General features: G+C 37.7%; 2 protein-coding genes and 1 non-coding gene across 3 annotated transcripts; 2 read left to right on the top strand and 1 right to left on the bottom strand.

Annotated features, from left to right (window-relative positions):
- Nucleotides 1-247: 247 nt before the first annotated feature.
- On the top strand, nt 248-721 carry LOC141619088 (uncharacterized). Its single transcript, XM_074436119.1, has one exon. The coding sequence runs from the start codon at nt 248-250 to the stop codon at nt 719-721; it is 474 nt and encodes a 157-aa protein (XP_074292220.1).
- A 12,199-nt stretch (nt 722-12,920) lies between these two features.
- Nucleotides 12,921-15,983, top strand: LOC141619085 (uncharacterized). The gene is made up of 5 exons (XM_074436117.1): nt 12,921-13,312; nt 13,619-13,862; nt 13,995-14,475; nt 14,531-14,967; nt 15,801-15,983. Exons 1-5 carry the CDS (start codon nt 12,921-12,923, stop codon nt 15,981-15,983), a joined length of 1,737 nt encoding a protein of 578 aa, XP_074292218.1.
- Nucleotides 15,984-23,858: 7,875 nt separating this feature from the next.
- Nucleotides 23,859-23,965, bottom strand: LOC141625347 (small nucleolar RNA R71). The gene has a single exon (XR_012535132.1). It is a non-coding gene; the product is annotated as a small nucleolar RNA R71 (small nucleolar RNA).
- Nucleotides 23,966-24,524: the final 559 nt, after the last annotated feature.

The following is a 24,524-nucleotide window of genomic DNA, read 5'->3' as shown; positions in this document are numbered from 1 at the left end:
CCCCAACCCTTAGAAATAGACCAAAGACAACAAATATTTCGGGCTAGGTGCACCATAAAGGGGAAAGTTTGTAATTTAATCATCGATGGAGGAAGTTGTACCAATGTAGCGTCTAGTATCCTTGTTGAAAAGCTTTCCTTACCCACACAAGACCACCCATGTCCTTACAAATTGAGATGGATCAACAAAGGGGCAGAGGTGAGGGTTGATAAGCAATGTTTAGTACCCTTTTCCATTGGTAAAAACTATGTATGCCCTTTGTGATGTTCTACCCATGGATGGTTGTCATCTCTTACTTGGTAGACCTTGGGAGTTTGATAGAGATTCGGTCCATTATGGGAGGGATAACACTTACACTTTCAAATTTGGCTCAAAAAAGATTATCCTTTCACCATTACCACCACCTATCAAACCAACAACATCACCTTCCATGCTTGAACCGTCAAGAGAGGTCTTGTTAGTCAATGAGGCCGAGATGTTACAAGAGTTGAAAGGGGAAGATAATATCTATGTCTTAGTGGCCAAGGACATGTTTGGGGAGATTGGAATGACCCTCTCATTAGAAATCCGAGAGCTCCTAAATGGCTATGAAGATGTGTTTCCTAGTGAGCTCCCAAGTGGCTTGCCTCCCCTTAAGGGCATTGAAAATCAAATTGATTTCATTCCGGGTGCTACACATCCCAATAAAGCCACATATAGGAGTGATCCAAAAGCCTCTTAAGAGTTACAACGACAAATTGGGGAACTTATGAGCAAGGGTTTTGTGATGGAGAGCCTTAGTCCTTATGTCGTCCCGACTTTGCTTGTGCCAAAGAAAGATGGGTCTTGGAGAATGTGTACCGATAGTAGAGCCATCAACAACATCACTATCAAGTACAGATTTCCTATACCTAGGCTTGATGACATTATAGATGAACTAAGTGGAGCTCAAGTGTTCTCAAAGATAGATTTGAGATAAGGATACCATCAAGTGAGAATCAAGGAGGGAGATGAGTGGAAAACGGCTTTCAAGACTAAGTATGGGTTATATGACTGGCTTGTGATGCCATTTGGCCTCTCTAACGCACCTAGCACATTCATGAGGCTCATGACCGAGGTACTTAGAACTTATTTGGGTTAATTTGTGGTTGTTTACTTTGATGATATCTTGGTCTATAGTCCTTCTAAGGAGGAGCATTTCAAACATTTGCAAGCATTGTTCGAAACTCTTAGAGAGCACAAGTTGTATGGTAAGCTTGAGAAGTGTTCTTTTATGTAAAGTGAAGTCCAATTATTGGGTTTCATCATCTCCAACCAAGGTATTCTTGTTGATCAAGAGAAAGTTAAGGCAATCAAAACATGGCCAACACCAAGAACCATCACGGATGTGAGAAGTTTCCACGGCCTAGCCTCTTTTTATAGGAGATTCATCAAAGATTTTATCACCGTCATGGCTCCCATAACCGAATGTATGAAGAAAGGTGAGTTTAAATGGGGGGAGAAAGCCAATGAGTCCTTCAACAAAAGTGTTAGACTACTTTGTGAGTCACCTATTCTCTCCTTACCCAATTTCAATAAACTATTTAAAGTTGAGTGTGATGCTAGTGGGATTGGGATAGGAGCCATACTCTTGAAAGAACACAAGCCTATTGCCTACTTTAGTGAGAAATTGAGTGGAGCCAAGCTCAATTATTCAACATATGACATAGAGTTCTATGCCATTATTCGAGCCTTGACCCATTGGAGCCACTACTTGAAGCCACGGCCCTTTGTCCTCCATTCTTATCATGAGGCTCTCAAATATATCAATGGTCAACACAAGCTCAATCATAGGCATGCCAAATAGGTAGAATTTCTACAATCCTTCAAATTTTCAAGCAAATATATCGAAGGGAAAGACAATGTGGTGGCGGATGCATTGTCTAGGAGGTTAATTATGTTGAGTTTTATGGAGTAAAGAGTCCTTGGGTTTGAGCACATGAAGGAGTTATACCAAGAGGATCCGGATTTCAAAGAGGAGTGGGAGTTGCTTCAAGGAGGCCAAATCAAAATTAAAAGCAAGTAATTAACTCAAAATGGCTTCTTGTTCTATGGAAACCAGTTGTGCATACCAAGGGGGCCTTATAGAAGTCTATTGGTGAGAGAAGTCCACTCTAATGGTCTTACCGGTCACTTTGGCATTCAAAAGACTTATGACATCCTCCAAGAGCAATTCTATTGGCAAAAAATGCTTGGAGCTTGCCCTTGTGGAAAAGCCTGCAGTCGGGATGTCCAAGATGTGATCAAGAGATGTGCTCCTTGCCAACAATCAAAGGCTTACTTCCAAACGGGTCCCTATACTCCTCTACCCGTCCAAAATCAACCATGGGAGGATATTAGCATGGATTTCATTGTTGCCTTGCCAATAACACAAAGGGATAAAGACTCCATCATGGTGGTTGTCGACCGTTTTAGCAAAATGGCACACTTCATTGCTTGTAAGAAAATGAAGGATGCAACTAGTGTGGCCGAGCTCTATTTCAAGGAAGTGGTCAAGCTCCATGGCATTCCCAAATCGATTGTCTCGGATAGGGACTCTAAATTCATGAGCCACTTTTGGAGAACCTTGTGGAAGCTACTTAAGACTAGGCTACTCTTTAGCCCCTCTCACCATCCCTAAACCGATGGCCAAACCGAAATCACCAACAAAACTTTATGGAGGATACTTAGGTGCACGGTTACCAAGTCTTTAAGGATTGGGACCTCAAGCTAGCTTAAGCCGAATTTGCTTTCAATAGAGCTCCTTCTACCACCACGGGCAAGTCTCCATTCGAGGTGGTCTATGGCATCAACCCAATGATGCCCATGGATTTGGCACCCATTAAGAGGAACACTATTGATTATGATGCTAAGAAGAGGTTTGAACAAATGCTCCATGTCCATGAACAAGTCAAGAAGCGAATTGAGAAGAGTAATGAGGTTCACAAAGCTAAGTCCAAGGGTTCTAGGAGGTCCAAGAATTTGGAGCCCGGAGATATCGTATGGTTACATCTAAGAAAAGAGAGATTTCCCGACAAGAGAAAGAATAAACTCATGCCAAGAACCGATGGTCCATTTGAAATACTTGAGAAAATTGCTCCTAATGCCTACAAGCTTAACCTTCCCGGAGATTATGGAGTTCATGGTACATTCAACATTGGGGATTTAAGTCCTTATTATGAAGAGTTTAGTGATGATAATGTCGAGGATTTGAGGACAATCCTTTTCAAGAAGGGGAGATTGAAGCAAAACAAACCAAATCCAACCCCATTGAGCCCGGTTTTGGACCTTCGAACAATTTGAGGTCCAAAATAAAAACCGTCTAAGAACATGTGGTATTTTATGGCCTAGGATCCTTCTATGGAGAGTTTGGAGCACTTTTACCTAGGATCTTTTATCTTGGAAGGGCTTGAATCATATTCAAACAAGAGAAACAAAACCGGGTGGACCATGAGTACACGGTTTGCAATGTCAAGTACAAGGGTCGCTTTTAAGCTTCCCAATTTGTCCAAGACAACTTCTTGCCTCCTTCTTACATGCTCTAGCTCTTCAACACTCCTTTGGCCGGCCCATGTGAAGCTTCCAAGCTTGTTAAATAAGCATTGTCCTATTAGTTTACTTTCTTGTTTTTTTCATTTGAATTTCAACTTGTGTAAGAACTTTGTGTAAGAACTTTGTGTAAGGCCTTGGGGCCACTTTTGTACCGGCATTTCTAGGGTCTTGTGGACCGTTAGATGCTAGGTTAGATGAATGGTAAGGATTGCTTGGCTTGGTATATAAAAGCAAGGCTCTCCTCATGCATTTTTCAGATTTGATGAATGATAAACACAAGTTAGAAGCTTTGCTTTCTACTAATCTTCTTTCCTTAGTGCTAGAAAATCCTCTTTTGCTTTGTACTTAGAGTTGAGTGATTCCATTGCTTAGTGCTTAGATTCCTCTTAGGCTTAATCTAGTGGCTTAGTGCTTAGATTAAGTCATATCCCAAATCACTCAATTCTAATCATACTTGTAATCCCAATTTCGTTTGTCCTCCAAAACAAAGTCGTTGTCATAAACAGTCCGTTTGGGTGCTTAAAACGAGTTCCAAAGTTTCGGTCCAAAATGTTAGTCATTTTATTCACAATTAAACAGTCCGTTTCACTGTTAAAATCGAGTCTTATTTGTCCAAAAATCAAGTCCTAAATGTTTTACTTCACCTACAATCTAGAATTTGCCTACCTTTTCGGGACAGTCGCAGTTGCTTCAGCCTCATGTTATTTTAGTTACTTTGGTTGGGATTGGGACTTTTATGTCATGTGGGTAGTAGCTTTAAGTTTATAAGCAATTGTGTTAATCTCTTATGTTGGAAAAGAAGAAGAAAATTATGAAGCAAAAAAAAATACGAAAAATACGAAAAAAAAAAGAAAAGAAAAGAAAAAGAAAGAAAAAATGAGATATTGCTTCATTTGCTTTTGTTAAGAGATTATAAGCGGTGTACTAGATTTTAATGCATTTTTGGAGAGTCTTTCATATTCTCTCATATGTTGTCAAAGTTGAGATGATTTCTCTAGTTGGGATGGTTTTGTCTATTATTATTAGAATTGGTTATTGGTTTAGCTCTGCGACTACCGTCTTAGCCTCACATATCCATACGTGTTTCGGCACAAACCACTTCTATACCCTTGCCCATTTGCTACCCTATTGTCCTTGATACATGTACTTTAATCTTTATTGTGAATGTATACTAGTTGGAGAAATTTCTATCACATTAGATTGCATACATGTTTCATAAGTTGAGTGAGTGTCTTAATTTTTTCTATCTTACATATATCTTACCATTTATGAGTGCATGAGTGAAACCGCGAGAGTCCAAGTAATTTGTCTTGCAAGATTGAAAAGTATTTGGCTGAGTCATGGTATCATGTCACATCTTGAGTTGAGCTGCGTTCTTCTATTACCCGTGCCTTTGAATTTGTTTTATTGGCACAATTTTTTTTGTCATCACTATGTTATAGATATGGATAGCTTGGGATTTGTATGTGCTTCGACATTAGCTCTGAGTTATTCATTCACCATTTGTAATTTTTGTCTTTTGTATGTTGTTATTGCTTTGCTTAGGGACAAGAAAAGAGTTGATTTGGGGGAGTTTGATGTATCACTTTTATACACACTTTTATAACTCCTTTCATGTTGGTTTTGATACCGTTTTCATGCTTATTAAGTCATTTACATGCGTTTTATAGTGAAATGTCGATACTGCCGCTACTTTATGTTTTAATGCAGAAATGACGCATTATGAGGTGAATCAAGTAAAGATGAACATTGCGGATATGGCATAGCGGAATACACGAGGCATGGCACGAGAAACATGGAGACTTGAAGATAAAAAGAGAAGTTAAGATGAAGATAGAGCTGAGAACCTGATTCCTCGATCGAGTAGCCATAGGCTCGATCGAGTAAATGTCCTCGATCGAGTATCACTAGGCTCGATCGAGGATCCTTATGTCTGATTGTTTTCCGTGTTTTCCTAAAACACGTCTTATTTGTATTATATATTCTAAACTCGGGAGAACAATTAGGTTACGCTCTTTTTAACTTTCATCGCACAAAATACTCTTAGTTTAGTCGGCTAGCATTACTTTTGGATCTACAATCTTTCCTCATTAATTGTTAAGGAACATTAATCGTTCTTCATTAAATATTAATCAAGTTTATGATTTTATTTAATTGTTCTTACTTTATATCTTTAATTATGCTTTCATCTACCTTTGTTGTTGTTAATGCCATTAGTATGGGTAACTAAACCTTTCATCTAGGATAAAGGGGATTTAGGTTGATTAGAAGGGAGGTTATTAATTGATTGTTAGCAATATCTTTTAAACTATCGTTTGATTATTGTTCTTATTCTAGTTATTTGATTTAAGGCCTGAATCTATAATTAGTGTAGCGAATTAATACTTTCACCGACTGGGTTAGGATTAATATAGGCTGCGATAATCAGATAGATTGTGTTTAATTATAGCGATTGTATGTTAGGCTTAATCTAAAGGGCATAATAGAATTAATCAATCTTGTGACCTTAGATACTTTTATTGACCTAACAATTGATTAAGATAAACCCCATATAATTGACCTAGTGAACCGGCATCCTAGACTTCTTAATATTATTATTATTCATCTTTATTTCACTTGCTATTAGTTGTTAGAAAACAAACCAAACAAACCCCCAAGAAATTTTTACTTTAAGACGATCTAAATATTAGTGAACTGAATATTACCGCCTCCCTGTGGATTCGATACCTATCTTACCACTAACTATTTTGTTAGTACTGAGATAGATTTACTTTGATTAGGTGATACGACTTTAGCATTATCACTTGTCGTATAATAATTGAAGGAACAAGTAGTGTTATTCTAGAAGGTCTTCGTAAAAGGAACGTCTATATGATCGATTTGAATTCAATTCCTACTAACTCGTTTACATGCATGAAAGCTACTTTAGACGATCCGTGTTTGTGGCATAAAAGGTTTGCTCACATTAGCTCCACAATACTGAATAAACTCAAGAAATGGGATTTGGTTGAAGGGTTGACATCAATCAAATTTGATCAAGAGACGCTATGTGACTCATGTGCTCATTGCAAACAAGTGAGATCGTCATTCAAACCTAAGAGAGTGGTAAGCACCAAAGAACCACTGGAACTAGTACATATGGATCTATGTGGCCCAATGAAGGTAAGAAGTAGAGGCGGATCCAGGTATGTTTTTGTTCTAGTTGATGACTATTCAAGGTGTGTTTGGCTTCTCTTTCTAATCTCAAAATATGAAACTTTTGATGAGTTTGTAGTTCTAATGAAGCTTGCCCAAACTAAGTATAAATCAAAATTAGTTTCTATACGTACCGATTATGGCACCGAATTTGATACTCATGCTTTTATAGAATTTTGTAGGAAAAATGGTGTATGACACAATTTTTCTGCACCACGAACCCCACAACAAAACGGTGTTGTTGAACGTATGAATAGAACACTAGAGGACATGGCATGCACTATGCTTTTCTGTAGTAGACTACCTTGTAATTTTTAGGCTAAAGCCATTAGTACTGCATGCTATGTTTATAATCGAGCTTTGATTAGACCTATTATTAAAAAGACTCCTTATGAGCTCCTTAGAGGACGAAAACCCAACATATCTCATCTACGTTGCTTCGGGAGTAAATGTTTTGTCCATAATAATGGCAAAAACCGTTTAAGCAAATTTGATCCCAGAAGTGACGAAGCGGTTTTCGTTGGGTACTCTAATCATAGTAAATCATTCAAAGTTTTTAATAAAAGAACATTATGTATCGAGGAAAGTGTTCATGTTATTTTTGATGAGAATAATGTGTTTGATAAAGCTGAACAGGATGAGGAAGAAGATATGAACGAACCTGATTTTCGTCTATCAAGAGATGATCCTCCAAAGCTGGATGAAGAAGATAAAGAAATTGAAGGCACAAATGATGAACGTGGAGATCCTTCAAATGAAAAGGGAAAGAGAGCTGAGAGTATAGTTGATAATACTATAACCTCCTCTCATAACAAGAACTTGGAAACTGAGGTTATAACTGATGAAGCTATAACTTCAAATCCAAACCAAGGTATAGAATCTAGGGTTATACCTGATTCTACTATAACCCCAGGATTAAACTCAGGGGGAACAATTCTCGAATCCCAATCATTTGAAGAAGGTGAGCCCAGTTAAAGTGATAATGATGTGCCTCCAGCTTCTAAGAAATGGAAATATAAAGACTCTCATCCCATAGAGGACATTATTGGAAATATAAGGAAAGGTGTTCAAACACGTAGGGGTTTAAACAATTTTTTCTCCTTCTACTCCTTCCTCTCAACCATCGAACCTACTAATATCAAAGAGGCCTTCGCTGAATCAGATTGGATCATTGCCATGAAAGATGAACTCCAACTCTTCGAATGGAATAAAGTGTGGCACTTGGTTCCTAGAACTAAATATCGATCTGTTATTGGCACCAGATGGGTATTCAGAAACAAGCTGGATGACACAGGAGTTATTGTTCGGAATAAAGCAAGATTGGTTGTACAGGGATACAATCAACAAGAAGGAATAGATTATGATGAGACCTTTTCTCCTGTGGCCAGACTTGAAGCCATTAGACTTTTAATAACTTTTGCAGCTCACAAAAGAATGAAATTGTTTCAAATAGACGTTAAGACTGCGTTTCTTAACGGTTATTTGAACGAAGAAGTTTTTGTAGAGCAACCCCCAGGATTTATGGATAGCAAGTTTCAAAACCACATATATAAGTTAGATAAAGCTTTATATGGTTTGAAACAAGCTCCCAAGGCTTGGTATGATAGATTGTCCAAATTTTTACTTGAAAGCGATTTTAAAAGAGGATCTGTCGACAAGACCTTATTCTTGAAATCCGAGGGTTCGGATTTGTTAGTTGTACAAATTTATTTTGATGACATTATCTTTGGTTCAACTAATAATAGATTGTGTAAGTATTTTTCAGATTTTGATGACTTCGGAATTTGAAATGAGCATAACGGGAGAACTCAAGCTTTTTCTAGGACTTCAAATTTAACAAACTAGTGAAGGCATTATGATTCACCAGCAAAAATACATAAAGGAACTAATCAAAAAAATTGGGATGGAAAGATCTCATCCTATGCCTACTCCAATGGTCACAGATAAGAAACTGACATTGGACGAGGATGGTAAGTGTGTCGATGAAACAACTTATCGAGGTATGATTGGTTCACTTATATACTTAACTGCAAGTCGTCCTAACATTATGTTTAGTGTATGCGTGTGTGCACGTTTTCAATCGTGTCCTAAAGAATCGCATATGATAGCAGTTAAGAGGATCTTGAGGTATTTGATTTGTACTTCAAAATTATATTTATGGTATCCACTTGAGTGTAATTTTGATCTAATAGGGTATTCAGATGCAGACTATGCAGGTTGTTCACTTGATAGAAAAAGTACATGTGGGATTGCTACGTTTGTTAGACCATGCATTATAACTTGGGGTTCTAAGAAACAAAATTCAGTCGCCTTATCTACTACTGAAGCTGTACATATTGCTGCTGCCTTGGTATGTTCTCAATTCCTTTGGTTAAAGCAACAATTATCTGACTATGGTGTGAATGTTGGTTGTGTGCCTATTTTATGTGATAATACGAGTGCCATTATTATATCTAAAAATCCTGCACAACACTCCCGTACTAAACATACTGATATAAGGCACCACTTTCTTAGAGACCAAGTAGAAAAGGGCAATATAAGACTTGAGTTTTGTAGTACTGAAAAACAATGGGCAGATATTTTGACAAAAAGCATTGGCTAGAGAACGTATTGAGAATTTGCGGTTGGAAATTGGTTTAATTGATGGCAATTAAACTTGTCATAAATATTTCTTGTTTCTATGATTGATTAGATTTAGACGATATTGTATAATTGTGTCTGTATATTCCTTTGCGGGATAATAATTGTCAAATATTTTATTATATTACAAGAATATTCCGTCTATGCATTGTTAATATTTTATGTCCATAATACAAACCAAATTCCATCCCCACAAAATCTTTTGACCGAAAATTTCCGAAATCTAGTCTATTTTTCTTTACCTTATTTTCGGTTATTTCCTTAATGTCATATTCCAAAATATCTTGTTATATTCTCTCTTTATCATATCAAATTATTTACCTTATTTAGAGATTTGATATAATGTACAATATTTTAAATTGGAAATAAAATCTTAAATCCTATCTGCACAAACAGTCAAAATCTTCCATATATCCTACTCCTACCATAATTCTTCTACTTGCTTTCCTAATTTGACCAAGTGTCAAATTCTTCCTACCTATTTAACCCTTACACAACACCCACCATCACCATCATAGCATCACCCTTCTTCTTCTTCTTTTTCGAAAACCCAAAACCCAAACCCCCATACACTCAACCTCACCTCACCATGACATCACCACAAAATTTCCCAAACACTCCTACCACTCGTTCCACAACCAAATTTGCCAAAGCTACAACCACTACTACACCTCCTTTATATAAACCGAAACCAAAACACTCCCTTACCACCCAGCCTCAAGTCGAGTCTAGTGTTGGAGGTAAAAGAAGAAAATTATACAAAGGAAAAAATAAGGTGAGTGACGTTGGCCGTGAAAAAAGGGAGGTGGATCGTGGTGTTGTAGTCTGAGATGGTGTACGGAGGAGGATGTTTCGTGAATATATGCCTCATGCAACGGAGTTAGGGTTAAATAAACTTCGTCTTACAAAAGATGAAAGACGATCAATTGATCAAGTCCTTCAATACGGTATTCATGGTGGACGAAATTATCCGAGTTCTTGGTATGAAAAAATTGATGCTTTTCAATTTTTCTCGGATTTTCACTTTTCAAGGGTGGAAAACAGTGTGCGAGTTCTCGGGTCTGGTGTATCCTATCGAGCTTGTTCAGTTCTATGCCTCGGTCGAAGTGTCGAAAGGTGTCTAGCATGCAGTCATGAATGGCAAGGGTGTAAACATCTCCATTGGTGATTTTTGTTCTGAGTTTTCGGTTCCTGATGATGGACTCGAAATTAATCCAAGTCAAGAATGGGGCAATATTACAGATGAAGTTAAGATGGTAATTAACCCTAAAAAAAACAATGAACCCTAGAGGAAAAGCATCACGCAGACACCAACTAGGGCATCAATTTTCTTCTTGATTTAATCATTATGGCACGTAATTATTCGTGCAAAACAAAATCTAAGCATGCAAGTAGGTTATCTAAGGTGAAATCTGGCAGAAAAAGTAACACAGATGAAATGAATTTGAAGAACAAGGGACCGTCTGAAGAAGATGTTATACGAACAAAAAATATGCAAGATGTGAATGGAATCCCTGGCTTATCATTTGATGATGATGATGAAGAGGAGACTCCTGCTGAAAATAACATATGGTTTACCAAGCGTAGGAAAAGGAATGTGGTTGAAGAGGAAGATGTGGAGAGCAGTGCAAACCTTATTCAGTTTACTAAGGACGACACACAAGATGAGATTGTCACTGGAGCAATGCAGTTTACTGCTTTGTATTGGGAGCAAATCCTCCTTGGGAAGTCTTGAATGGTTATGTTCATCGTATTTGGCAAAAATATTATATTGACAAAGTCTCATTCATGCCAAATGGGATATTTCTTGTAAGATTTAAGGAAGCAAAGGACAAAGACGAGGTTATTCAGGCTGGTCATTTTATGTTTGATAACAAACCTCTGATAGTGAGGCCTTGGGATGTTGATGCTGAGCTCACTAAGGAGGATGTTAAGAAGTGCCAGCATGGATTCGAATTCATGAGTTACCCCTCATATTTTAGGGTAAATGCTTGCCTGTTCTAGCTGGGTTGGTGGGTAAATTTCAAAAAGCTGATCAAGCCACCACTGATAAGACTAGGCTGGGGTTTGCCAGGGTTATGGTGGAGTTGACTGTAGGCAAAAATTTTCCCAACAGAGTGAAGTTCCTGGATGAAGATGGTAAAGTGATATCTTTGAATGTTGAATATGAATGGAAACCTTATGTATGTGGTAAGTGTAATGGAATTGGCCATGAAAGTCAAAGCTAAAGAAAGGAGATCCCTTATGCTGGTAAGAGGCCACCACAGGTTAGGAAGGTATGGAAACCTGCTCTTACGAAGCCTGTCCAACAGTCTGAAAGCAGCAGGAATGCAACAAGTGGGGATGGTACTCAGGTGGCATCATCTGCAACTGCTTCGAGGGATAGCAATAATGGCTCTGATGCACTCAGAACTCGTGAGAAATCTTACCGGGAAGTTGTTGATACTGAGGCGACTCCTAAAGTTTGTATAGGGCAAACTGGTAACCCTCTTCCTACTCCTCTTGATATAAATGCATAACTTAGGCTTTTAGAAAGTGAGAGGGTTAAACAATGTAAATAAGCAAACGTTTATCAAATGTTTTCTTCATAATAAAGATGTAGGGTTGTTTGGTTTTCTTGAAACTAAAATTAATGGGAAGAATGTGAGTAATATATCGTCCTCTATGTTAGATGGTTGGAGTGTTACTACAAATAGTGGTTGTCACAAAGGGGGCAGAGTGTGGATGCTATGGAAGCCTAACTTGTTTGATGTTCAGATACAAGCTTATGATGCCCAATTCATACATGCTAGTGTACTTTCTAGGATTACTCAACAACAGTTCTACTTGACCATGGTCTATGCTTTTAATGATGGGAAGGATAGAAGAGATTTATGGAAAAGTTTGGAGATTATTTAGAGTCAATGTCAGGGTCCTTTGGCTCTGGCAGGAGACTTCAATACTATTATTAACCCTACTGAGAGGTTGGGAGGGAACACCAAACAAAAAGACATGGATGAGTTATTGAATGTTTGGCAAACTGTGGAATGACTGATATTCCTGCCTCAGGGGCCTATTACACTTGGTCTAATAAGCAGGAACCTCAGACTAGGATGTTTTGTAGACTTGATATATTCTTGGTTATTCAAGAATGGAGCAATCAGTTCCCTAATATGGCTGCCCACTTCTATCCTGCTGGCTTGTTTGATCATACTCCTTGCATTGTTAGCCATAAGCAGTTGGGATCACTGAGGAGAGCTAGCTTTAAATATTTTAACATGTGGGGTAAAGCTCTTTCATTTATTCAGAGAGTGGAGATGATTTGGCAACAAGATTTTCCAGGTCATAAAATGTTTACTGTGGCTAAGAAGCTAGAAACTTTGAAATTGGTCTTGAAGGAGTTAAATAGAGAATGTTTCTCAGACATTGAAAATACTACTGATTTGGCTAAGAAGGATCTCTATGATGTACAAATGCAACTGGAACAGGATCCTCAGAATGCTGGTTTAATTCATAAATAAATTTCCATTTATGAGTCTCTGAAGAGTCTATCTGACATGAGAAATGGTTTCCTTATCCAGAAAGCTAAGGCAAAATGGCTTGAGCAAGGGGATAACAATACTGCTTATTTCCATGGAGTTATCAAGCAAAGATGTAATCAGAACAAGGTGATACAAATTGATGATCAATATGGGCATACCTGCAATGACAGTGAAGGAATTCAAAATGCCTTCCTGGATTATTATCAGGTGCTGCTAGGCAGTAGTACACCTACTGAGAGGGTAAGAGATCAAGTTATCAACACAGGTAAATGCTGCACTCTAGCTCATATTGATATTTTAAATGCACCTGTTACTAACCAGGAGATTAAACAGACTTTCTTTGCCATTCCCATTGATAAATCTCTTGGACCTGATGGGTTCACTAGTGGATTTTTTAAAGATAGCTGGTAAATTGTTGGTGAGGATATTTGTGCTGCTATACAAGATTTCTTTCACACAGGCCAACTGCTTACTCAAATAAATGCAACCAATATCACCCTTATTCCTAAATGTGATAGACCTACCTCAGTAAAGCAGTTTAGACCAATTGCCTGTTGCAATATGATCTACAAAGTTATCTCCAAATTGTTATGCAATAGATTGGCCCTGGTATTGCCTGATATTATCAGTGAGAACCAAGAATCCTTCATCCAGGGGAGATCTATTATTGAGAATGTTCACATATGACAGGACATTGTTAAACTTTATAATAGGCAGGCTCCTTCCCCTAGATGTCTATTTAAAATTGACCTTCAAAAAGCGTATGATACTGTTGAATGGGGCTTTGTTGCTCAGCTATTTCAAAAGATGGGTTTCCCTGAGACTTTCACTCAGAGGGTGATGACTTATGTTCAGACAACATCTTTCTCTTTAGGTCTCATTGGTAGTAGCTTTGGGTACTTCAGAGGAAAACATGGTCTTAGGCAGGGAGACCCTATATCCCCTCTAATCTTTACAGTGTGTATGGAATATCTCACTAGAATGATCAAATATGCCACTGGCAGATGGCCATTTCAATATCATTCATTGTGCAAGGATATAAAGCTAAATCACTTGATGTTTGCAAATGATCTATTAATGTTCTGAAAGGGCAATGCTCAATCTATTATGTTGTTGATCAAAGCTTTCTCTTCATTTTCAAAAGCTTCTGGCTTGAAGATGAACAATACAAAATCAAAGGTCTATTTTAATGGGGTTGCACAAGAATTGAAGACTGATATACAACAAGTCACTTGTTTTATAGAGGGCAGCATGCCTTTTAGGTACCGAGGGGTACCTATTCAAGCAGGGAAATTAACCAAAACAGATTGCAATATCTTGACTGAAAAGATGGTTAATAGGATCACGAGTCTAGGAGCCAAGAAACTGTCCTATGCTGGCAGGATAGTCCTCATCAACTCTGTGTTGAATACTCTTTACTCATACTGGGCAGGCATTTTCCTTATTCCTAAAGCAGTGATCAAAAGGATTGAAGCAATTTGTAGAAATTTCTTATGGGATAGAAGTTCTAATTATCACAGGGTCCCTCTAAATGCGTGGCATAAAGTCACTCTACCAAAAGAGGAAGGAGGTCTGGGCATCAAAAAAGCTGACTTGGAATGTTGCCACTGTGGCTAAACTGGTAGATTGGATATATGGCAAGGCTAATAGACTCTGGGTGAGGTGGATAAATCATATATACCTGAAGAATGGCAGCTGGCATGATTACAGTCCACCTGCAGATGCTGCTTGGGCATGGAAATCTATATGTAAAGTAAAGGAAAAGATGAAATTGGCCTATGTGCATGATCAATGGTCTCCTGACTCAGACGGATACTCTGTCAAACAAGGATATGACTGGCTCAGGCATAGGCAAAACAAGCAAGACTGGTATACAGTGGTATGGAATAAGTCGAATGTTGCCAAGCATGTTGTTATCACTTGGCTTGCTATAAATAATGGGCTCAATGTCAGGGAGAAGCTTTTCAGAATTAGTTATACACAAGAAAGCAACTGCTGCAATTGTGAATGTGCAGCTGAAACAACGGAGCATCTATTCTTCAAATGTGATTACAGTAAAAAGGTAATGTAGTATGTTGAAAACTGGTGTGGTTTCACAATAGATGTGTCTATGACAAGCTCAGGTAGAACAGGTCTGAAGCTAGGAGTGCATTCGATGCTATGGACAGCCTGTTACTATGATATCTGATACCAAAGGAACAATGCTCGATTAAATGCAACTCTGTTGAGGCCTGACAAGATAGCTGAGGGTGTTAGGGAGGAAGCTAAGTGAAGGATATGTCTCATGATGGACAAGGATCTGAGTCGAGGTGACAAAGAATGGCTTAGGAGATGGGGTTTGGTCCCTATTGCTGGCCATGTTACTAGCTAGTTTCCCTTGTTTGTGTTGTTTTTCCTTGCTCGTTTGTAGGAGTATTAGCATTTTTAGGCTACTACTCTTGAACTTTGGTTGTATATTTGCAAAGTTTTGATATATACTATCTACTCAGATTTCACAAAAAAAGAATAAGATGGGAATTAAGCGGTCTGTTGATAAAGACGCTACTCGTAATAGTCATGTATTGACGGCCCTCTTTTCACCCAAGGTAAAAAATTTCATTAATTTTCTTTGGAGTACTATTATTCCTCGTCGTATTGGTCATGACAAGTTCTCGAGTTACGAGATGATAACCGTTTTCTCTTGGTTGGAAGGAAGGTGAGTCTTCTTCTCCTTGTTTTTAATCGGATAATCCAAATTAGCATTCTTGCTCGAAAAGACAAGGTATCCACCACTATTAATTTGCCTTACGGTATGTGGATATCTCGGCTTTTGGAGGTCAAGAAAGTTGTGGATGTTGCAAGTTACGGTGTCTTGACTCGGATTCAATGGGTGAAACGTTTTTACAATTGATGAAGCTTGGTGTGATGTTACCGGAGTTGGTATTCGTTTCTATGGGGGTTGTTCAAGGAAAGACGTCGGATGTTTTGGTAGCAATGGATAAGAAATTGGAGGAGTTTATGGTTGCTATTAATGCAAAAATGGAAGCTCAAACACAAATGTTGATGGATGTTGTGTCTCGGTTTGGGATGGCAAAATAGAGTGATGCCTTGGTTGCTATTGACTCGATTGTTGCTGCAATTTCGAGTTTGGAGGAGCGGGTTGTGCTTATGAGGAGGGATTTGGATTTGGTCGTTCATGATGTGGTCCGTCATACTACATCCATGGCGAATTTGGTGAGCCAAGGAGCGGTGATTTTGATGGCTGGTCGGAAGATGCGAGAGGACATGGGTCTTATTTTCGAAGCTACGAAGGCTCTTTCCCTTAAAGTGCTCAACTTCGATACATGTTTGACGACCCAAGATACTCATGTTCGCTCTTTCCATGACCGTCTTGAGTCCCTTGAATTCCACACTAGACCCGGCTATGTAAATCCCCATACCCCCAATCATCCTCGCCGTTAAACTTTTATTTGTTTTTGGTTGTCTTTTGCTTTGCTTGCCTTACCAATAATTTTATCTCATTCGTCCCATTAGGCTTAATTACTCTTATGTCATTCGGCCATTTTGGCACTATTTCTATTTGGCCCATTAGCATTACTATTTTGGTTTGTTAACTAAGACATATTATTATCGACTTTGCTAGATGTTGATTACTTTCTCGTCTTATAATATATGTTTGATTTTCTTTTCTTTCCTCTGTTTATATTATTCTAGTTATTTTATATTTTGTTCTCGTCTTTTCGATGATATCAAGAGGGGGAAGAAATGACCTTGATTTATAGTAATTGCCTAAGCTTGCTCCTTGTCAAGACCTTTAGTCTCTTAAGGTCCTTATATGCTATATGTTTGAATATAATTGTCTTGCCTTACATTTGACCCTTCTACAATATGATGGTATTACATTGAGGGGGAACTTTCTTTAGACACAAATCGTAGGAGACTTGTCATCATCAAAAAGGAGGAATTTGTTGGACCATATAGTTATATGTCCTATTAAATTTTGATAATTACAAAGTATGTTGTGTCTATATATGTATATATATTTGGTACTTGTGATGGTTTGCTAAATGTTACAAGAACGTTGAACAAAGCTTGCTGGTTATATCAAGACAAAGACTTGACTAATACAAGTTTTGATGATTACTCAAGTTTTGAAGCTCAAGATAAAGAGCTTATATTCAAGATACAAGATGATCGACTACTGAAGATCTCCTGGAAGATTAGATAGTATAGGTCGTCATTTGGTAATGGTATCTTTAAATGTGATTTTTATGAAGTAAAGTTATAGCTGTTTTATCTATAACTTTACTAAGCAAGATCTAAAGTTATAGCTCTTTGCACTATAACTTTGGATGACTTATGAAGAACTTTGTTTTTAAAGCTTAAAATATTTCAAAATATTTTTATATTTTTAAAGTATTTATTTTGATTATATCTTATGACTTTTATGCTGAATAATTAGTTATTATTCTATTGATAATTAATACTCCCTCCAATTTCATTTATTGTTCCCGTTTCCCTTTCCATCCATTTTCCTTATTGGTCCCTCTTTCCTTTTTTGAACAACTTTGTGTGGTTCAAAATCAATTTGATGTGGGGTCATGTATATTGTGTGGTCCAAATTAATTCTCTTATTTCTTATGTCAAAAAAAAGGGGAACAATAAACGAAATTGGAGGGAGTACAATTTATGAGTTGTTATGCTATCTAGGATTTATACTATTATTCATGGTAAACCCTAAAAAGAGCCCACATAGGGTTTCGTGCTGCCTAGGGTTGTATGGAAGAGGACGGCTATCTTAGCCGTGATTCACTTCTCGTTTTCCTTATTGTGCAAGTTAGGGTTTAGCTTATCTAATTTGATGATAATATATTAAAGATTTCATATTTCCTTAATCATCTAAATAAGATATGTTTTCCATAAAAAATGTAGAATATATCTTGATATAATTATTAAAGAAAGATTTCATATTTTCTTTATTATTTACGAAGATATTATTCCATAAAAGATAAGATAAAATATTAAGAAGAATTCTTTCTTCTTTCACACGAGACACATGGCTCTAGGGTTTTGAAATTCTAACCCTAGTTTCCGTCTTCTATAAATACTACTTTCGTTCTTTTAATTAAGTTAGGACTTTTCACGCAAAATTGTTTTTGAGCATATCACGAGAGTAAAGTAAAATTCTTTTAATTGCAACCGCCTTTAAAACTCCTTACTTTATTTTTTATTTTTAAAAGTCAAGTTCTTCATTTGTCAATTACGTTTATTGATATCTTATGCGTGCATATTATATAGACTTTTTGTATCATATTTGCACGCATCTCTATGCATATTTATTGGTGTTTAGCTACAAATGTCCCCCGAATAGTCTACTTTGCAGGTATGAACTGAAGAGGAGCATAATCAAGCCTAAAACATGTCCCTATGCGTGCATTTAGGAGATGAGTTAAGTCGGAGCTAGGAAACTACTATTTTGAGGTGCGCAAAGAAGTAAGGTAGCTAGGCGAGCAAAGGAAGAACTTCAAGTTACTAGTGCCTACTTTTGAGAGCCATATCTCGAGTTCTACAACATATTTTCAGGTGATTCCAATTGAGGATGGAAGCTTGTCCTCTTAGCTTTCCAACTCCACCAGAAACGCCCTGTTTGCCTGAGGAACGAAGAAATGGCAGCTGTTTGAAATTAAGTGCGCGAAGCAGGAATTGTGCGCTGGAAAGTACTCGATCGAGTACAATCTTGTTCGATCGAGTCCTTTTTCTACTCGATCGAATTGCTTATTTTTGATAGTGTTCGCTCAAGTACCTAAAGTCCTCGATCGAGAGGTTTTAGTTTGGATTTGTTTGATCGAGTCATATAAAGTTGCTCGATCGAGTAGTTTGCTTTAATACACAGGTTAGTTAGTCAGTGATTAGGTTTATGTTTGTAAAATCTCGCTTCCCTATATAAAGGAAGTTGGGATTAGGTCATAAACACACCTTTTACATTTCATACACTCTAAAACACTGTTTTACGTCTCTTAATGGCTGCTACTTTGTTCTGCTCTTTTTTCCGGATCTCTTAATCTGTAATTCTTCCTTTTACTCTTTCTCTCTCTTTACTTTCCCCTTAATTTATGATGTTGATTTTTCCTTTACCTTTTGCTCTTGCTTTATTTATCGTTATGTCTAGCTAAATTTCCTACTAGGATTTAGGGGATTCAATGATTGTTATTAGTTGTTAATTAGGTTTACAGATCTTTCGTTGTTATTACGTCTCTGTTGTTAATCACTGCAATTAACTGTAACTAGCTACTTGAATCGATGCATTTAGCTTAATTAATCTTGGTAAACCTTAACCTAGACCGGAAGGTTGGAAGGGGTGAGACCTGCAGTGAACATTATGATGCTTTAGTGGGGGTGGAAGCTAAGCTAATAGCGTTTTAGGGTGAATTGAGACCGGAAGGAGATATTCGGTACCCCTTAGACTGATACACGCGACCGATCTGTGACCCTAGCTGCAATCATCTGACATTCATTTATGACCCGACAGTTCTAGTTCTTTCACTTTTATTGTTAATCTCTCTTACTCTTTTCTCTTGCTTTAATCTCATTTAGTTTAGTTTAAACAACTCAAACCTCCATCTTGTGACCTCAGACGGACTAAATTGACAAGTATATAGTGACCGCCTCCTTGTGGAGATCGACCCTACTTATCACTGACTTCTATTAGTAGTACTTAGGTATTTATTTTTGGTTTATAATGACCGTACCAATATCGTTATTGGATAATAGTGCTTAGAATTGTTTCTTATTCGTTCAATTGTGTGAACATCGAAAGAACAATAAAACACTTTCTTATTAACGTAAGAAAGATAGATCGAGTATTTAACGGTATTCATTTGAGTTACAACTAGAGTTAGTTGTACGAGTGGGTTAGTAACTTTGTAATCCGTAGAATGGTACTAAAATTATTAATCGAGAATAGTGGACGTAGGTTTCGACTTGTGAAACTGAACCACTTCAAAAATCCGTGTGTCCCTGCATCTTTTACATAGTTAGTTTTACTTTTCATTTCAAATACAATCATGTTAGTTGAATCTAATCAATAAATTCATACTAATTGATATTTACACGCTCCATACGGACATAATCGAAAAAGTGGGCTTATTTACTTATACTCAATTCACCCCCCTCCCCATCTCTTAAGTATTTCGGATCGATAGACTCTTCAAACACAAAATAGCGGAAGTAACGACATTCTAATAAAAATAGCATAAAAGCAATGTAATTTAGCACGAAAACCGTATCAAAAGTAATTAAAAGGAGTCATATAAATGCATATAAATGTGACTCATCACCAGGACAAAAGAGCCAAGTCCAAGCTAACCACCAGCTGCCACCATGGCCAGCTAAATCACTATTTAACTAAGTCCTAACAAAGCCTAAGGAGCTAGGCCATCTCACCTCAGAAAGTTCAAATTGAAACCAAGAACCAACATGTGACCTTTCTGTATAAAGTTTATTGCTATTTTTGGCTAAACATTTGGAAAACTGCTTTGAAGACCTTTTGGCCTTGCTTCCACACTTTTGAGATAACACCTTGAGCCACTTGATGAACCTGGAACAAGGCTGAGACTCTTTCACAAGCCAAGGCAAAGGAGAAGTCAGAACCTGTCAATATCACAAGATGCTCTTTTGTTTTTACGTACCTGTTAGTTTGTCCTTTCTGCCTTTGAATCCGTTGTAAAATACCCATTTTAATTTTGTTTTCATGTAAGCTTCAATCCTGGTCTTTAGATGAGGATTTCCTAGGGTTTTATTATACTGAGATTGTATGAAATAGGCTTATATAAGGTCCTCTATCCCCATTGCATTGAGGCAGACTGGATTAATGATAAACCTTAAGAATTATCTCAAATTTTCCAAATCTTATTTCTTTGCTGAGTCTTAGTGATAAGTCAGGCTTGATATCTTCTTGTGCTTGCTTACAAGGTGACTAAGTACATGGTGACAAGTTCCAAACAGTCTTGTGCTTGCTTAGTCTATTTTGAGTCTTGTTATTTGTTTAAATTGAATTTAACTCTGTGCTTGCTTGAGTTGGTTTAATTTAAGCCCTCAAATTACCAGATTGGTTTCATGTGCTTGCTTGGAAATTAGTTTGTTAATTATATCCCATTTGTATTGGCAAAAATCACACAAAAACAGTCACACAATTCTGCTGAGAAAACTGTCTGAAATTCTGTCTATTTTAGTCGAATTTTTAAATTATTATTATTATTATTATTATTATTATTTTGCAGAAAGTTAGGATCTTATATTAATAGATAAAAATTTCGAGTACATATCCTAATCCAATCTACAAGGTAAGCCAGTGTGGCCACCTAAGAAACAAAAACCAAGCAAAATACAAATGAGACTGAGCAACTAAGAAACATCATGAAATCTAGCACGAAGATAGACAAGATACTAAAGTTTCCATACCAAAGAAGAAGGGGTAGAAGCCACAGCCTTGAAGATCCTCATGTTCCGCTCTTTCCAGATCAAATAAATGGCATAGCAAAGAGCACTCCGCCGCAGTCGCTTTAGCAGACTCCTGCCTCTATTATGAGAACGATACCAAGTAAATATAGAACTCAAACCAGTCTCATGGGTGACTCTGAGCCATACAGCAATGGCATGCCATACAGCTGAAGAGAAAGGGCAATGAAAAAATAGATGGCTCGTGGTCTCAGAATCATGTTCACATAAAGCACACTTGTTGACCATAGCAAGCCCCCTACTACAAATATTATCTATAGTAGGGAGTCTACTTTGCACTGCTAACGTACTAATGACAGCATGCTTAGGATAGATAAGCCCCTCTCTCAGTGTTTTATGCTGTGAAAAAGTAGGGCCCTTACTCCTGAACAATGATACGTGCATTTTATATAGCCTTTTTAGTCTTATTTTGCACGTATTTCTATGCATTTTTATACCGTTATGTATTGCAAAATGCCCCGAATGGCTACTTTGGTTTGTTTAGTCTGAATTGCAGAAATGAACCTGAAAGTGGTGAAACCGTACTCTTTTCGTCTTATTTAGCATGCATATTGAGGAGACGAGAATGTTAGAGTGAGAATCATGCTTTAAATTGCGTAAAGTGTGGTCAATGACGATTTATAAGCGGATCTTGAAGAAAGGCCCTCGGTCAAGAAGCATTTTGGTTCAATCGAGTGGTTTGGAGGATAGAAGAGGTCGATCGAGTACTTTAGCTTACTCGATCGAAATGCTGGAATTTGGGTTTCCTCGATCGAGAAGGATTTTTACTCGATCGAGAGGATTAGCTGATGAAGCCCTCGATCGAGTGGTTTTATATCACTCGATCGAGAAGTTTTGGTATTACACGGACTTAATTAACCCGTGTTAGACTTATTTTATTGAAGTCTTTGTTTTGCCTATTTAAGCTTTGATTAATTAGGTCATTAGGACTTACGCTTTTTCATCTAAGAACTCTCTTAATCTCTCCTTCATACATTTTTCTACTGCTAACTCTTCCTTTAATCTCTTACTTGGATTTAGATTTTTCTCTACGCCGTATTGCTTGAGATTGTAATCACTTTTCTTCTCTTAATCCTAATCTATTTATTTGTTGCTTTAATTCTTATTTCTCTCCATCTTAATTTCTGCCCTAATTCATCTTATGCATAATTATTGTTATTTTAATATGTCTCTAATTAGTATATTCATTATTATTATTGTTGACATCACTAGTAATATGAGTAGCTAAATTCTTTCATGTCGGGATTAGGGAATCCATGGTAGGATTGTGACGATGTAGCGAATAGACTAGATAGTTTACTTGTGAGAATCTGTACCAACGGCAATTTAACTAAAATATCGACTTAGTTGAGTGCACGCTTCTAAGTTACCTATAATCTGGTTAAATTTACTCCTGGATCCGAAGATTGGATTAAATAGACCTGCTATGAACAGTAGACTACCCTAATGAGGATGGAAGTTAAGTTAGTGGCAATCTAGGATAGAAAGTGGACCGGAAGGACCTTTCCTGTATCCGTCTCATAGTAGACTGTCTAGGCTATTTGCAGCTGAGTCGATAGACTACCATGGTGAACCGAAATCCTGGCATACTTTCTCTTATTTGATCACGTTATTCATATTTTCTGCCTTTTATTGCTCTCTCTTGACTGCTCTTTCCTTTAATCTTTTATTAGTTTAGAAACCAAAATTCAAAACCCCCATTTGTGACCAAATAGACGGACTTTTAACAGATATCTTGCCTCCCTGTGGAGATCGACCCTTCTTATCACTAGCTTCTTTGTTAGTTTTAATTAGGTTTATTTTTTGTACAAAACGGCAGTATCAAATTTTGGCGCCGTTGCCGGGGAGGCAATAGCCCTATCTGTTTTTGTTTTCGTTTATTTTTGTCCGTCTCAGGGAATTTCTATTCCTTGAGGTAGTTCTCATTTATCTCTTTCAGTGTTGTGTATGCCCAGATCAAACAGGTCGGTATTAGTTCCAGCTGATTCGGACCCAGAAAGACTATTTCGGCATAGACTCCGTCTGCAAAGAGAACTTCGAAAGGAAGACTTGAGTACTTTCGAGCCCGAGCTACAACACTTTTTATTTGCAGAAGACCAGTCTTTTGAAGAAGATAATCTCATTTCTGCCAACACGCTTGTAAAGATGCCTAACATTGCAAGTCACTTGGAGCCCAAAGCATCCTCGATTCCTAAAGGTTTAAACCTCCAAACTGAGGACCGAACACTTTCGATATCCGTTCGTCTTACATAAATCTGGTGGAAATAAATCTGTACCGAGGTGTGGCGGGTGAAGATCCGCGAAAGCATATGGAAGTCTTTACCGACTATTGCTCTACTATTCCCGCTACTAAGGGAGTAACTCAAGACAAGATAAAGGACTGCTGCTGGTATCACCAACTGGGAGACTCTCGCACTTGCCTTCTAGAAAAGATACTTCCCTCCACAACGCACTAATCAACTGAGGGGTAAGATTACTAGTTTTAAGCAGGCACCTGATGACACTTTCTATGAATCTTGGTGTCGATTTAAGAAGTTGGTGAGGTCTCTTCCTCACCATGGTTTTGATCAGTGGTTTTTGTGCAACCAGTTCTACAATGGGTTGTACGATGACCACATAGCTATACTTGACACCTCATCCAACGGAAGATTTCAAAAGAATATTGATGATAAGGGATGGGGCATTATTGAGGAGATGGCGACTCATTGTTCTGAATACGGGAACCCACGGGACGGTTTTCGAACGGTCCATTCGGTTGATAAGGCAGTCGTGGCTCTGCTGGAAGCCATGAATGCCCGGTTTGATAGATTGGAGCTGAAATCTACTGGGGATCAACAGACGCTTCATCTGTTGACTAGACAGGAAACTGTCACTTGTGAGAGGTGTGGAAGCGATGACGGTCATATTGCTATTGACTGTCTTACTGAGAAAGAACAAGTCCTTGCCTTTCAGCAATATAGGCAAGGAAGAGGTTCTTATTACAACAATAAAGGGGCAGTCCATCCCAATTTGAGGTTGACAAGTCAAAATGTTCTTAATCCCACTCCTCTACCGCAGCAGCCATATGTCCCTCCTCATAAAGCTCAACAAGGCTTCCAAAAGCCCCCTTCTTTTCCTCCACCG

This window comes from Silene latifolia, chromosome X, assembly GCF_048544455.1.
Source record: "Silene latifolia isolate original U9 population chromosome X, ASM4854445v1, whole genome shotgun sequence".
NCBI classification, from domain to species: Eukaryota; Viridiplantae; Streptophyta; class Magnoliopsida; order Caryophyllales; family Caryophyllaceae; genus Silene; species Silene latifolia.
The sequence above is the reverse complement of the archived record's forward strand: the minus strand, read 5'-3'. Positions and strand labels throughout refer to the sequence as shown.

Coding starts and splice junctions, on each gene's coding strand:
- LOC141619088 (XM_074436119.1), top strand. CDS start 248: ATGTATGCCCTTTGTGATGTTCTACCCATGGATGGTTGTCATCTCTTA.
- LOC141619085 (XM_074436117.1), top strand. CDS start 12,921: ATGAGAAATGGTTTCCTTATCCAGAAAGCTAAGGCAAAATGGCTTGAG. Junction 13,313..13,618: donor GGATTTTTTAAAGATAGCTG/GTAAATTGTTGG, acceptor ACTTTATAATAG/GCAGGCTCCTTCCCCTAGAT. Junction 14,968..15,800: donor AATGTGATTACAGTAAAAAG/GTAATGTAGTAT, acceptor CAATTGATGAAG/CTTGGTGTGATGTTACCGGA.